This window comes from Camponotus floridanus, unplaced genomic scaffold (assembly GCF_003227725.1).
Source record: "Camponotus floridanus strain SB8 unplaced genomic scaffold, Cflo_v7.5 scaffold87, whole genome shotgun sequence".
Taxonomy (NCBI): Eukaryota; Metazoa; Arthropoda; class Insecta; order Hymenoptera; family Formicidae; genus Camponotus; species Camponotus floridanus.
In genome coordinates, this window is record NW_020229857.1 from 581,414 (window position 1) to 598,911 (window position 17,498).

Below are 17,498 nucleotides of genomic sequence, written 5' to 3' on the forward strand. Positions count from 1 at the left end.
AAATCTATTAAATACTTTAAAGTTGGAATTTCGACTGTTTTTGTTTTAAAATTAATAATGACCGATAACTAGAATAGCAATTAGCATAAAGTACTGGTAAAATGCTGAGGTTTTGATATGTATAATTGCGCATGTAAAGCCTTATGAATGAGAAGAGCAGGAGGCAATTAACCGCCGCGCAGAGACTTCCGGCGAGAGAGAGAGAGAGAGAGAAAGAAGTGTTGCTGCTCGATATATGTGCGCGCGCGTTCCTTTATATATAAAGTAATTTAATTTCACGCTCGTGTATTAATTCAGTTCTGATCTATTGTGCTCGCGATAGAAATCGTGCGCTTGTAATTGTGTAAAACGATTCTCCTGCAGCAATAACCGAGCGAGACTATTTCGTTAACGGACGCACGCAATTATAGCGCCCAGATGAGAATCATAATTTTCAGGTAATCAAAAGGAGTCGTATATAAATTGTGAATTGTAATCTCAGCTCTTCTTTGAATCTACGAACCGGGGAGAGAGGTGGTTATTCTATGCTGTAACTTTAATCGAATCAGTTTTGCATACTGTTTAACGGTGGCAGTGGAAGGCAGTGTCGAGATATGCAATGTGGAAAAATTTTATGGAACGTTTAATTAGCGACTAATAATGTCCGGACCTGTACGTAATAATTAAAAATCGCCATCAACTCTGAAATATATATATATATATATATATATATATATATATATATATATATCTTTAGAGAAGAGGAGATTTAATGAATTATAATATTCATAAATTTTCACAGGCAATAATATGTCGTCCTCGATGAATTCGAATATTCAAAGTTGATATAAATTTTATTGCACAATAATGTACGTTCTGACCTGCGATAAATTTTATTTTGGTCCATAGAGAACTGACAACTCTTGCGCGCGATAAAATTTGTACAAAAGCAGCCATTTTATATCTTCTTGTCCTTTATATTATTATATTCTTCAAAAACTTGTTTCTATAAAATGTTTATATTTTTTACGTATATATTACACTTAAATATGTATGCAATGCGATTCAATATTTCAATTCTGTAACAAAACATTTTATTTTGCAACTCACTCACAATTTTATTGGAGTTTCAATTGCATTTCTTTCAAAAGTTTACGATCTATTCTGCGACATATTCTTATTTTTTTCCGCAGAAAAAGTCTCGATGACACTACGTCATCATCTCGCTTGCTATTTTCAAGAGTCATGGCCACTTTCTTAACATTTTTTACGTGCCATGGCATTAATCAAATTTCCCTTGTTCCCTGGAGAGATCTCTCAGACGTTTCCTCATTGCGTGTAACATGTTGGTCTCAACGTATGTTGGTTTATACATCGAGAAAACGCATATTTCTTTTGTTTGATTTATGAAATGCTTTTCATGCTACGGAACAACGATTCTTGATTACAGACTTGCATCGGAGCAATATTTTCCTAATTCATTTTTTGTTAAAATAAGCAATTCTTCATAATTTCCATCGTATATTTCGTAACACATGTACAGAATATTATGTACATTATTTGAAAAAATTATCTCGAAGAATCGTAAAATTATCATGAAAAATAGGATATAATATAATAAAATTATCTGAAAATTCTCAAAAATTATTGTGAAAAATAGAATATAATATAATGGAATTTATCCGAATCTATAAATCCTTTCGATAAAATTTAAACCTTTTTTTAAATCGTCTTGAATATTTTAAAATATCTAACGCTCGATGATATATATTAACATTTAGGATTTATTAATATCACGACTCATTGCCATGTCGATGTCAATCGTTTTTTCTAGCTACTCGTTTGAATTTTGAAGCTTTGAGAGACGCTGGCCAAAGCGAAGCGCGATAATCAATCGATCTTGCGCGCGAAAAATTTCATATAGATTTTACGGAGAATTATACGACGTCCATAACGAGAATGGAACCTGTCGAGAGCAGCACAGCCAGGAATTTCACCGAGTTCATCCCCCGCGCGAGGACCATTTAAATAAGAATAAAATTACATAATACCTTGCTGTCGTCGTGAAACGATCTCTCAATCCGATTCGCGATGATCGAGACCATTCGAGCGGTACATAAAGCGAAATCGGAGTCTATCGGAATATATTGGTGTCTATCGATCGTAAACCAGTTATCCGTCGCGAGCACGATTTGCTGTCCTCCACACATTTCACATACTCCGCAAAAAGCGCGTTCCGTGCGAAAGATACGCGGTGATATATTCTAATAGGAACCGGAATTTCTCGGGTTCCTCGTCGTGTCGGCCACGATCACCCCCTTGGGTTGAACGGCGCGGTGGTTCCTTTCCTGCGGACGTCTTAATTCGCCGTCTGGGGTACGTAGGGGGGCATATAGGGCCCTGTGAGGATATACTGCACCGCCACGACCATCAACTGCGGCGCACTCCATCTGATGATGTATGCGCTTCCTGAAACAGAAATGCATTTCGCGTGTTATTCTCGGCGCACGTTATGCACGAGGCTTCTACGTGCGCGAATTTATGTATACGGGGTGTCTCGCGATACCTTGCGAAACTGTATATGAAATTAATGAAGACTGTTTCCCGGGAGAATCATCGATAGTAATCAAAAATTACTTTACCTTTTAATCAAAAATTTATGGATATTTATTGTGGCAAGTCGAGCTTTGGAACTGCTTACGAGGCTTTCCATTAAGAAGAGCTACTAGGAAATCCACGCAAAATACGGAAATAAGGATATCTTGCGAGAATACACCCTGTATATATTAGATGATCCACCTGGGACTGCAACCATTCTTCTTCGCGGAGAGAAACGTGGGTGACTTGCTATGGAAATGTCGTTTCGACCGTTTAACATCCTCGCTTCTGCATTCATTCTCACCTATCTCCTTTAAGTCAAGAAAACTCGCGAGCTTCTTACGTCATTTTTCAAAACAGTATCTTCTTTATTGCAAATTTTCGTGCGACAGGAATGTTTCCGCTCTTTCCTCGCGTCGATTTGAATTTCTGATCAGAGACTTCCTCCCCGTCACCCCATCGGGAATCACCAATATTCCTTATTGATCGTTCCATTTTTGCCATCCACGTTTCAATACATACATATATATATATATATATATATATATATATATATATATATATGACACCTTGGGAAAAATCTATAATTCTATGACTAAAATATAACAGACGGGGAAATTTTCTAGCATATTTGTCACGTATTGACAAGTAAAAAGATCGGAGTCAGTGTGGAATATGGAATATAAGGGTAATGATAAAATCGATATCTATTCCTGGATTGAACTTTTCTTAATTATAAGTTCATCTGATTTAAAATTTATTCTTGAAAACAATATTTATTGTATAAAATCGACCGAATATAATAAATAAATATTAAGACTCATAGTGTGATTAGTCAAAGATTAATCAAACATTTATCAATTATAATGAATTATACATATTTATTAAAAGTGTCACTAGCGTTCTCCGTCGTGGAGTTAATAAGTCGCATGTGCGTCATCTATTTTCATTTGAAAGCCGACCGAACCGAAATGTCATCTACGCGAGCCGTGTACTTGGAAAATATGTTGGCCATAGAATACGTCGGTGTCACTCGTCGGTACGATTTGCATATCTACCTCTTTACATTCATTTACATGCCGGTTGCACGAAAAGACTATTTCTGCTACCGTAATATCATAACATTAACGCTTCGTGTAGGACGTTAACGCTATTCAAGAAGCCCACATATATAACGTCTTATCGCGAAGTCAGCTGGAAGTGCGCTGTAAAATGTGTTTTCCAGACGATACTTGTGTGTGAATCTCCCGCGTTAATCTCCCTGCGACTGCAACCAGGCTGTAAAACAACGAGCGCAATCGCTCGAAGATGTATTATTAAGTTGCCAACTAATTTATACCGGGAACGCACTCGAGGAATCAATAGAGCGTCGCTAATAGCTCGCAACACCAGAGGGAGTTTACGATTAATCAGATTAATCAGCTCGATACATGTCGTTATTAATTAATCACGCGCCATATCCCGAATTAGATTCTGACATGTAGATTTATATCGACAAATATAACGGCTGTGAGGATGTATTTTTAAGCGATTATTAAATATCTATTCGCCGAAATGAATCGACGGTCCCCAATCCGAGTTTGTATCTTGTGTCCCGCAAATAGAGTAAATCAGATATTGAAAAATCTCGTTAAAGCATTATGCGCATGTTATAAATATCCGTCTTGAATCGCCCATATCTTGCTTAAACTCATTATATTTCGTAAATTTGATTTATACCGCTTTTACAGAGAGTAAACCGCTCGCTTAATCTCTTCTCCCGCAGCCAGAAATCTGACCGTTTTTATACAAAGCTCGTTATCTCGGTAATTACGTGGCAAGAGAAGAGTAGAAACGGCGGCTGGAAATTGGTCGCGCGAAACTTTAAATCCCAGTTTCGAAATTTCACGGTCTATATTTTCGCGCGATAGCTTTCGACCGGGTTGCCGGCGTCGTTTGTGAGAGAAAACTATATGCATCCTCCGCCCCCTCCTCCTCCCCCTCGCTACGAACGGGAGAAATGACGAGGGAGCGCGAAGCGGAGCTGAAGGCTTCTGGATAAGCGGCAGAGACCGGGAGTTTCCAACGGAACTTTTCGCCCCAAAATCCCTCGGGTGTGTCTCGAGTGCCATCCCTGATCGTGGCCCCAGCCAAGCGGAACTGCAGCCGAGAGATCTCTTTGGTTTTTCGATAGACATACGCCATCGGGATGCACCGGTGCGTTCGTCAGGATATTGCGCAACGCCATCCGGGATTATCCGAAATGCCTTTCGAGTTCCAGACGTAACTCCCGCGCGATTAATCGTAAAGAATCGGTTAGAATGCCGTTTTCGACTGTGAATGCGATTATTGTGCGCGCCGATATCTCGCAAATAAATTCTACGGGGGAAAAATGAAAGGAAAAAATAGACAAATCGAAACATCAATCAAATCTTTGATACTTTTAAATTCGCTATTCATAAATAAAATTACTAAATCTAGAATATATTGCAAGAGATTATAACATGTTTATAGCATGTTTCAGTATCGAGGAGAATCGCTGCGAGCTGAATCAGATTTTACGGCAAGAAATCGTGAAATATACTCGAGAACACGTATAAATAAAATAGCAAATGATGCGTAAAATGTACCTTACAAATGCAATATCGTGGTGTCACAGTTGTCAGTGTGTATACAACATCTACAAAAGCTCCCGCGCAAATAACGTTTACACATTTATCCGCGGAGGAATATCGCTATCTGCTCTCATATGCGTCGTTTCCATTGTTACCGTAGCAAGTCAATAATGTAGTCGGGCGGTTCTTGAAAGCAAGCCGCGCCACGTGGACAATCTCAAATTGATCCCGGAAAAAGGATGAAAGAGAGACGTTCTCCCGGACGTTTCCATAAGATTTTATTTACGTTGCCGCCTGATTTATCGTCGATCCAGCTCCCACGCATTCGCGCGGCCAACCACTATATTTTCCCTACGAATCGCATGGAAGTGCATACTGGAAAATATATATCGGTCGTTGCAACGCGCACCCGTAGATGCAACGGGAGGGCAGGTATGGGAGACCGCCTACAGGCTTCTATCGTGGACACGGCGCGGTATAACAGATTACTCCCTATCACGTCCAATATGTCAAGCCGCGCGGACGACGAGGAGTCAAGCATTATATTGCAAAATAAAATGGTTCGCGTGCAACGTCCTGGTGAACACACAACAGCCATGCCTGATCACTGGCCCGGCGTAAAATATCGTCGGCCGGGAACATGATGCACGTATTAGTGGCACTTTCCAAGAATTATGCGTTTTTCATATTGTACGCCGCTTATTTGTCGTGGAGTGCAAAATATGACTCGATGCCAATCGTTGCTGACTGATCGAGGCGAATCTCGAAGACTCGGCTAAATCGAAAAGCACGCACCGGTGAATTTTAATGCGGTACATATTGACAGGTGTCGCATGGCAAGCAAGAGATGGAATATCTTGAACGGTTTCGCTTACGCGGATGATCGATGTGAGCAAAGCTCCATTGTTTCTCAAACACAATGTTTGGTAACATTTACGAGTAAACTTTCCATTGGCAAATATCAGATATTTTGCAATCTACACAGAAAAGAAGGACATTTTTGTTTTGAATATATTTAGTTTTAACATGGAAATCTTGAAATGAGATTATATCGCGTTAATTGAAGAAAAATATAATTGCTTGAATAATTGCTTACTTGAATGAAGCCATTTTATATAATTCAATCGAGAGAAATATATTCTTATGATTTAAGATTTAATTTTCTGGAATGGAAAAGAAACCATGTTAGATAGAAGATAACATTTTTAAATCAAAGATTATAATTTTCTTAAAGTAGAATTAAACAATTATATATTCTTGAGGTGACAATATTAAAATAAGACTATAATATTGTTGAAATTTAAAATTATTAAATTCTTCTAAGAAGACTATAAATTGTTGCGTATGGAACAATGAACGCGTTAGTTTATGTATATAAGTTTTGATTTGACACTTTTTTCTGTGTAGAATGTTTTCTAGGTGTTAATTGCAATATTTTGTTATATCGTTTGAACTCCGGTTATATTAAAATTGTAAATAACACGTGTATTATCCATAAAGTATCGTTTACTCGCCAAGTATGATTGTTACAATTTAATATTTGCGAATATTTATGCACACGTGATTAATTGTTGTACGATATATTTGTTGTTACTATTTATGCAGACACGAAATCGCTTTCGTTGCGTTATCAATCTATTTTTCTCGGCGCCGCTGTTGGACTATCTGCTTTAAGAGATATGTCAGGGTTGATATAATGTTCGACGAGTGCGGAAATGAGGTCGGAGGGAATAAGGAGGCTAGGTTATTGAGTTAGCGGTGTATATCGCACTAGAAAGAACTCTCTTGATGAATTTAAGACGGTTAAAGTTGTCGCGACCCATCTTCGTAACAGCTTGTACATTCACACGTATGACACATTTCAGGGTTTGATATAAAAAAGTCATAACACAAATTTGTTAAAAAAAATTCACCCGAGAGTTAATAGTACTGCAAATGGCTGCGCCGCTTATTAACATGTATGTTTATGATCAGGGCGAAGCGAATGTTATATTTATTATTTGTTCACTTGCTTCAAAGGCCATGCTGTAATTTGTACACTCGCATTACGCGAAAATGCATCGTAAATGGAAGTAAACGAGTAAACAAGCCGCAAGCGACAGCACGGTGACGATAATAAAATTTCGGCTACCAAAGACCGGATGGCATTAATTTTCAATTTAATCGTATGCCATTAAATTACCGTAATCCGACGACGGCGAAACCGCCCGCACGAGAGGGTCGCCGCGGATTTTGCTTTCGCAGAACGATCGCGAATTCGCTAAACACGAACCAAGTGAATTCATCTACGTCGCAGATTAAGCCGAGATATCTGCGGGTGCTACGTGCAATCGGTGACGTTTTAACGGCTCCTCGAGAGATCAAGATATATATTCGGTTCGTTTCTTCGTCTTTTTCCTCTCGCATCCCCCAAGGTGTCTTTAGTCTTTCCTCCGACGTGGCGCGTATCAACCGCGCATTCATTTATCAACTCGAGAACTCTGTCGCCCCCGTTCTGTTCGTATCGAATGTGTATGTGTATGCGGCAAAGATACTTAAAGGTGGCATTTATATGTAGGTCGATCCCCCCCCCACGCACGAGAAGGTTAGGACCATTTGCGTCTTGGGAAATCGGAGCGAAGATACTCGACAGTTCCCTTGACTGACCCCCTTACAAGGGGAGCAAATTGCTAGAAAGCGAGACGGCATCCCTTATTTTTGACACGTTCGCACGTATGTATTTACATGTACGATAGTTATGAAAATGTCAGATGGCATACATTTATATTTCTCTGACATTAAATATAATATTTAAAATATTAATATATTAAGGAAGAAAGTTTCTTAAATATAATATTTAGAATATATTAAAATATTAAAATTATATTAAAATATATGGCACATATTTATATTTCTCTGACAATATATTAAATATTTAAATAAATTAAAATATTAATATATCAAGGAAGAAATTTCCTCAAATATAATATTTGAAATATATTAAAATATTAATTAATATTTAAAATATATATATTAAATATAATATTTAAATGTAATATTTAAAATATCGTACGAAGTCGTACGATATTAAGAAAATCCAACAGTGAAATATCACGAAAATTACAGAATGTAAAGACATTCAATAATCATATTTCAAATATATTAATATTCTCCTTTTTCTTATAAATGTTTGTCGAAAGCTTCGTACGTGCTCTGTACAATACTTTGATACATTAAATGTCCATGTCGCAGGCATGTTTCAAGCATACAGATAAAATCCAATAATATCGACACGCCAATATGGCGCAAACAATGCAATTAGTCGCGCCTGACACGTTAACTTCACTGACAGACTGAAAAATATCGCCCGAAGAACGCGCGTGTGTCGTACGATCGAACAGTTGCGAATTTATTATATACGAGGTGTCTTACAATTAGTGAGTAGTTTAATTTTCCAACATTTCAAATACATTAGCGCAAACGACGCTGTATATATTTCATGCGATGATCGTCAGCTGTATCGCGCGTTGTACCTTAACAAGTTCCATTCGTGATAATTTGTAATGAGGAAGACTAATACCTCTTGGGCTCATGCGTCGGCCACACGTTCATTCATCACGTCCGTATGGGTGATTAAGTGCCGCATTTGTACAGCATAAGCGTCCACATTATGATTAGAAAGAACAAATGTCCCCACCTGTTTAATAGCTCTGCATGTTCTTGAATAAACTTGGACTGTTTTGCACAGTTACAAATAACTGCGCGCACTATGTCAAAGTCAAATTGTAATATCCCGCATATATTTTTTCTTGGAAATGTACATTTTCGACATATTTACAAATCTCTTTCGCAAATAAAAATGCGTCCGATATTTATGTAATTTATATCGTGAAAACAATAGATATAAAATATATATCTCTCGCACGAACGCAGGTTATAGATTTATACTCAAATTTAATAATTCTGAATCGTTTTGGACTTTCATAAATATTCAAAAATATATTCGTTTATTATTATATTTACGTATGTGAAGTGCATAGTATTTCTCGCGAACTCAGGCTAGCACAAAGAAATACGCCGGACTGATAAAAATATTTTCGTTTCTTCCGACTTGCGCCTCTCTCTCGTGTATTCAGTCGTGTGTCAAGAATCGGCAGACGACGTGCTCGCGAGGCGAATCGAGGCGAACCGGAAAATTTTACGGCGGTGTTTTTTTCGCGTCCTTGATCGCCACTTTGATGCCGGAAGAAAAAGAAAGATACCGCGGCGGAAAGGCATTTTTCCGCCTTGTTGAGGGCAAACTTGAGGAAGAGGCAGAACGTGGAAGCTGGAGGAAGGGAGGAAAATGTAGGCGGACCGGACAGAACGCAGCAAGGAAAGAGGGTGAGTCGTCGTCGCATGCATGTTTCTACGGCCGCTTCACGCTGCGATTATTCGCAAAGTGCACTTAACTCGGAACGAACGGAATAGAACGAGCAGGCCTGCACTTTTATACCACTCGACTGCCTTTTACGAGGGTTAAACAATCGACGTACTATTCTCGCGTATAAAATACGTTATAATTTCCCATGTGAGCAAAAAAAAATGTTTCTTTTCTTCTTCCATATTAGGTATAGTAAGTTACTATTTACATAAACGATTGCGAGAGGAGACTCTCCGCGAGTTCTGAAATTTTCAGGTCCTTGAAATATTCAGGACAAATGTCCATGTTAGCCATCATTAAGCGAAGCTAATGTGATAAAATGAGCGATCTGTCTGACCATATCGTATCGTCGTCTACCATCTATTCTAAAGAGCGTCGGGGATACATGAATTATGGAAAACTATATTTTTGTAGCGAGAGAAGAAAAATTGGGTGGCATGTAAAAAGACGAGATTTAAAGTTCACGACATATTTTATTCATCGAATAATTTTCCCCACTCGTTTTACAAAAAAGTGTTTCGTGGCAACGCGATTCTTCTGCCAGAGTGCTCTTGCGGCTTAGACCGACGCAACCAAGACGCAACCAAGGACGTTAACGCTTCGTCCTTACATTACCCCCCGATGCCTGCTCGCAAACTCGCGACGGCACGTAACAAAATTTGCCCCCTCGTTTCTTCGAGCAGACGCGACGCGACTCGGCTCGTTTGACGTTACGCTCTCGTTGCTGCACCGCGTAATTCTTGTTTGATGCGGAAACGCGATCCTTCAGCCGAGGCCGCTCGAAATCGCTCGGTTGCGCCGTGCATTGCGTACGCGCTGCGCAAATATGCAAGCGCATTATGACCGTTGATACTAGCGACGGTATCAATCCTCCCTCTCTCTAATTCCGCGCTCCCTATCCCGATGCACATACATACCCTCGCATACGTACTCCGAGAATGCCGCTTTAATTAGTTATGAAATTCCGCTTACGAGCGATATAGAATAAGAGAGAAATAATGCGGTAATTACGAAGCGAATAATTTAAACGTGGCTGCTTTAAGACCTCGTTGGGCTTAAAATACGACGTTGCTTCGTCATCGAAGCGTAGGTATATTGATTGCATCAATTCGTAACGAAATGCGCGCAGTTTTCATCGATTAACTTGCTGGCCTCTGTTTTGCTATTGTTCCTTGCAGTAGATGGTGACACGATGTGGCCCGACAGATCGGAAATTTGCTTATCGGCATCCAAGCAGATATTGCATTTATAATAAATATACAAATTTCATGTATTTCGATGGCTTATGATGTCGAAGGGAATAAATAATTTGATTTATAATCAATGATTTACAAAAATGACACTAGTTTACAGCCAAAAATTATTTTAAATAACCAGACAAGGTAGTTCTTATAAATCTTTGGGCGCTGAAAATGATGCCGCAAATCAAATTTCATCATCACGTCAAGTTTCCAAAATAATTGAGGTTTAATATGTAAAAAGTAACTTTTTTATGATATATGAGATTTTTTTGTAAAAATAATTGACGTTATCTGAAAATTCTGAATGTCATAAATACGTTGTTCATCCCCTATAAAGTGCATTTTTTTATTTCGATATTTTAGTTTTTAGATATGCCATGAAAGATTACAGAAGTAGCGGAATATTTGCCATCTCTCTGTATTTAAATCTTTCATAATCTTTCTGGTTAAAAGGTAAAATACACCGAAATAAAAAAAAATGCATTTTTTATAGAGGATGAATAATACATTTATGACTTTTGATCAGAATTTCAAGAAAACATTGATCTCTTTTACGAGAAAAAAGATTTAAATATCGCAAAACAAGCAATTTTGTGTATCTTAAATCTCAATTAATAATCTTATTTAGGAAACCTAATGTGCTGGTGAAAATTGGTTTGCGGTATCATTTTCAGCACCCAAAGATTTATAAAAACCACCTTGTCTGATACAAAATAATTAAACAAATATTTTTTTGTAAATTATTGTAATTGAAGGAAATTATCACATGTATTATTCACGACAACACGATGATCGTCTCATGAATAAACGAAAGAGCTTTTCCACTTACTAACGCTCAATATAATCAATTGTAATTAATTAATTGCGATTGCAATTAGCTACTAATCGGCGGAATTATATTAACGGTAATGCGGAAAAGTAGTTAATGTAGAGTGGCTTCCGTGCCGTACTCCAGTCTCGTTCGATTAATCGTAACATTATGCACGCTTCGATAGGTCGCTGATGGACGCGCGTGCCAGGTAAGGGCTTTACTACATCTAATAGATTTGTTATGGTATCAGGAGCATCTCGTAGCTCTTAGCCGCGTCCGTAATAGCCCATACTCACTGTATTCGGCTACTTCGGTACTCGCGAAATGAACATGGTTGATGCAGGCTGCATTATTGCTGCACCGATCGTTGCTCGCGCGTATTCGACAATGTTGTTAGCAGAAAGTCGAAGGTAATGTACCGTGATCTTTCACTCGCGAGATTTATTGTAATCAACTTTGCACGACTCGTACTTGGCATCTTTCACTGCGGGACATTAACGTACCCATCAGGTACCTCCCTGTTGAACGTTTCGTCAAAATAGCAGGCATAACGATTTAAGAAGCCGTACGGCAAATGTCACATGGGAAAATGCTCGAAAATATTCAGCGCGTGGAAGACGGAGATTTTAAAAATTCATACACAATATTGCATATTTTAGAGGATGTATACAACATTTAGATGTACGCGTCCCTGTTTCTGAGAAATTCCGGTAAATTTTTAAGCATCGTCAAATAAATCTGATCCGGTACGTTTTTTCGATACATCTGCCTTTATGAAATGAGAAAAATATATGCTATGTATGTTATTTGCATCATATATATTTTTTCATAATTAATGTACGATATGACACAATCTCTTTTTTTTCATCTCGCTTATATTTCTCCTACGATTTCGTCCTCCGCAAATTGAAGAAAATCTGACATGTAAAGTCGTTACGCCGCGGGTGCTTCCTTGTAACTTCTCCGACGATACGCCCATCAATTAACATTGCATCCGAGCGACTAGAAACTTGCCGGCGTATCGCGGAAAAGCCGTTACCGCAAGAGTCACATAACGGCCGAGGGGCTTCTCGGCTCTATCATAAACAGGACTGTCTCAGGAACTTTGCGCGCCCGGGGACCGTCTTCGTAAGTAAGTACATTAGCATAGTATTCGCTACGTTGCAATTTACTACATTAAACGTACGCCGGAAAAGGGACGGGATGTGCGACAATCGAGATGCATTTACAGATGTACTCGCGACTAAAGATGTAGAGCCTCGTTTTTTCGAGATCAGCGATCTTGCGCTAGATTAAATATAAAATATAAATTAAATATGTAAATTATTAAATATATAAATATTAAATATATTAAATAATAATATTAAAAATATATAAAAAAATATAAATTAAATATAAAATGAAATTGAAAATGATGTATAAATTTGAGAATTTTTAATAGAATTTTGTGACATATTATATAAGAATGAAAATGACAGCTAAATAAAATAATAAAATAAAATAACAGCTGAAAATAATAGTTAAATAAAATAATAATAAATAAATAAAACAAATTATCTAAATAAAATAATTTAATAAAAGGATTACTTTTCTATTTTTAAATACGTTGAATATTTTAAAAATAAGAAATTCTATTTATTTTTAACACGAATAAATCGTAATTGTATAAATTGTTTATTTTGATATTTATGTAATAACGGTAATCATATAATAATATAATCAAATATGGATTTATATTATTAAGTGCGGCAATATATAATGTCGATATGATTGGTCAAAGCGTTATTTGTTATACGCAATTAAGATATTATTTATAATTAGTAACCATTAGTGCCGTTGCAATAAGTTGAATAATACGAAATTTGAATTTACAATCATTTTAAATCGGCTGCATTAACGTAAAATATAGTTTTAAATATGGCAAGACAATTGTATTTAAACTTATCATTTGATCTCCATTGATTACTTTTTGATACAGGTCGCAATAAAAGAGAAAAGAGAAGGGGCCAATAATTATATTAGATCGATAAATGATCGAACAATTGTTCATGAAACATGAATACAACTCGGTCAGTCGGTCGTCATTTATCGTTCAGACACTATAATTGTCTGTTTGAGTTACAAGATATATTATCGGGGAAAAACCATCACCGTTTCCCGGTCAGGAATGATTTTGCATTAACGGGATTGCAACGTTAATATTTGATGAAAGGCAGCCGCGACCCTGTAATTCTGCATAATTGAGAATCCAACATCGTAACTATGCATTATCAGCTCGTGCGCGCGCGTGGTATACATATGTATTAATAATCAATCGGCAAAAAATCGGAATTCGCGCTTCGATCAATGGAAGCATCATGCCATCCCCAAATATTTCCGCATTTCATTTCCCTTACATTCTGTAATACATTCGCGAGTGCGCTTGCTCCGAAACGTCGGACATTTTCTCATTATTGTATTTTCGTAGTTTAATTAATTGATTAATTAATATTTTAGAATTATCGGCGATAAATCAAAATAATATTCTAATATAAAATTCTCGGCTGATATCATTTTATGGAACAGAAAGAGAAACAGAAAAAGAGATAAAGGTAAAAAATAATATTTCACATTCTGCTAAAAATATAATTTTCAAATGACATATGTATATTTTGCAATCTTTCTTTAAAAAATTATCTGTGTAATAACATGGTTTCTGCCATTTGGAATTATCTCTATTGCTTAATATTGTATGCACAAATACTGCTCAAAAAAAGTAATTACAGTGCTTTTGTCATATCGTAAATCGACCCGATGCAATGAATATTAAATTCCTTTTACGATCAAATATAAAAAGTGCATTCGGTGTGCACAATTTACAAAGGATTTTATCACGTGTCCTTTATAATCGCAAATATATCGCAAAAATAGCGTTCAGCCTTTCATATACGTACATTTTGTACATATTGATATATAACGTTTTAAAATTATTCTGTAGTTTTGTAAAAATATACCAATCGATATGGGCGTAAAAAAAGATTGTATTATATCGATATTTTTGTAGATAGCGGTCGAGCGAGTGATATTTCACAATTCGCAATATAAAGAAGCACGAATCCCCAAAGTTCAACAAATTTGACGAGATCAAATATTTTTATTTCGGATTCGACATGGAAAATGTACGATGAGAAATATGTCTGAACACGAAAATAAGATATCTAGAACGTGCGGCACGTGAAGTGAAAGCATAAGGATCAGTGAAATATGAAGCGTACGACGAGAATGATACGTGGAATCTATTGAAAACCCTGATCTTAATTTCAGTAAGAACTTTTTTTCGACTCGAGATACGGTTATTGTTATTAAATATGCACTCCTTGTAAAATTTTGAAAATTTCCTCCCTGTAAAATTTAGAATTTCTTTTCCGCAATATCGGTCCACGTTATTTCTGGCTTTATGAGCTTTCCAATTTCAGCCAGCTTGCTGCAAACGTAATGCAAAAATCGAGGCCGATATTATTGGCGGTGGGCATTTCTTTGACGAGATCGAGAGCGGTCGAGCAGAAGGAAAGAAAATGATCGGTCGGAAAAAAGAAAGAGAGAAGGAGTAGTAGCCCCGTTTTCTACTACATTTACCTTTTCCTCGATCCGGTCCTCCTCCGAGCCCATTGATTTTATTCCAAGCTTCCGCGTGCTTTTCCCTCATATTGACGTATTCGTAGAACAACCGGAACGTTTCACGGGAAAATTGCACGCGAGACAGTCAAAATATCCAAAAGAGCTCGACTGTGACAGTATAAGAAGAGAGAAGGAAGGTCTCTCCGAGAGCGAGGAAGGAACAAGGCCGAGAGAGAAAGAGAGGATGATGAAGTCGTCGTTTATGCTTTATATCCTATGCATGAAAATTTCGGATCCCGAGAGTCGCTGTTATTGCGATGGGCGAAGAAAGGTAGAGCCTCGACTCTCGTCTGGCGTGTGCGAGCTTACATTCTTTATGGATACAGATAGCGCCGGAACTCCCGGAAACCATGGTTATACCCGCGGTACGCGGCTTACATCGTGTTAAGCTCAAGCAGGAGAGGGAGAAGATTGAAGGGAGAGCCAAAGGTACGCTTCGCACACGCGCCGAGTATGCAAAAGATGCGAAGGGAATAAAAAAAAGAGACAGGTTTTTCCCTCTTTTTCCCCTCCTGTACCTTCGAGTGCGGACGAAGATGTATGTCTCGTCGACGATTGCTCCTGGCGACACCGGGCGTATTGTGTGATTTGCGTAGGAATTCGAACTTGAGGTCGAATAGAATGCAAGGGATGCTTTTATCATGCGCTAGAAAAATGGAGCCCGATTACCTCGAGAATAATGTAAATTGACGTGATAAATCTTGCACTTTTCTCCGGGAGGATACGAAAGATGGATAGAGAGCGCTTTACGCGATCCAGTTACAAGCTCTAAATACGTAAGAAAATGATTGTATTGTAATGTATATTAACAGGATAGTCATGTAGTGACAGAATATTATAGAGAGGGTACGCAGAAAAAAAATAAGTGTCAAATCAAAACTTATATACTTCAACTAACGCGTTCATTGTTTCGTATATACGCAACAATTTATAATCTTCTTAGAAGAATTTAATAATGTTAAATTTCCACAATATTACAGTTTTAGTTTAATATTATAATTGTCATCTCAAGAATATATAATTATTTAATTCTACTTTAAGAAAATTATAATCTTTGATTTAAAAATGTTATCTTATATCTAATATTGTTTCTTTTCCATTCGAGAAAATTAAATCTTAAACCATAAAAATATATTTTTCTTGATTGAATTTTTTAGAATAGCTTCATTCAAGTAAACAATTATATTTTTCTTTAATTAACGCAACATAATTTCAAGATTTCCATGTTAAAACTAAATATATTTTCAAAACAAGAACGCCTTTATTTCTGTATATATATAATTTTTTCTCTACGGAAATTCCTTCCTGAATTTCGCGCGTAATATTTTATTAACGCGAATAACTTTTTGAACGGATGTATAAATTTAATAATTTACTATGATGGATGAAGATATAATCAATTTCTCGTATATTCTAAAAAAAATGCACATGCTCTTTGCATATTTTAAAATTACACTTTCCGCGACGATTCATCAAGTTGCAGAAAACAAAAGCAAAATCAGTGCTCTTAATATATTTCGTTGCAAATGCATTTAATAAATAATGTACGATAGAAATATGAGTGACGGCTGGAAATCCGTGCGTTTCTGATTCAAAGGAGCGAATATTAACACATATGACGGTGTAATTTATTGCCTAGCGAGCGCGGCGCAAATATCCCTATTGTTTTCACGATCAAAATCGCTAAAATTTAGCTGGAATTTTAATTAAAATCGGGACATACCACGTTTATTATAATGGACCGTAATACATTGATAATAAACAGCTGTTTCCGTCCACATTGAAATGTACAGATATAAACAGCCGCATACAAAAGGAAAAGAATCTAAACAACATCTTTCGGATCATTTAGTTGCATTTTCGCTTCAGACATCACCCTCTCTCCGTCATCTTTCTCAAATTTAGAATTCGCGCGAATAGAAAAATTCCTACTCCGAAAATTCTATAACCATCACATAACCATTACATATAACTATTACATAACTATTATGTAACGTTCGATTCGAGGATGAAATTCGATCTACATTTTTATATTCCATCCAACGCTTCGTGATGGTTTACAACGCGTGCATACATGATGCGTGCGCTTAATCACGCGGCAGATGGGCGTCCTATTTGGAAGCATTCGAAAGATTTGGCGCCACGCCGGATATTACGTGCCGACTCGAGCGTGTTACATCGCGGATTACGCTTTTCGTATATTTTCAGTCATCAAT

At 37.1% G+C, this 17,498-nt stretch overlaps 1 protein-coding gene across 1 annotated transcript in view; it reads right to left on the reverse strand.

Moving 5' to 3' along the window:
- Positions 1-1,739: 1,739 nt before the first annotated feature.
- Positions 1,740-17,498, reverse strand: part of LOC105256169 (lachesin) — a 228,239-nt gene continuing 212,480 nt past the window's right edge. The window contains exon 10 of the mRNA XM_025414680.1: positions 1,740-2,448. Within this exon, the coding sequence (XP_025270465.1) occupies positions 2,339-2,448 (110 nt within the window). The 3' untranslated portion in view covers positions 1,740-2,338. The remainder of the gene's footprint in view (positions 2,449-17,498) is intronic.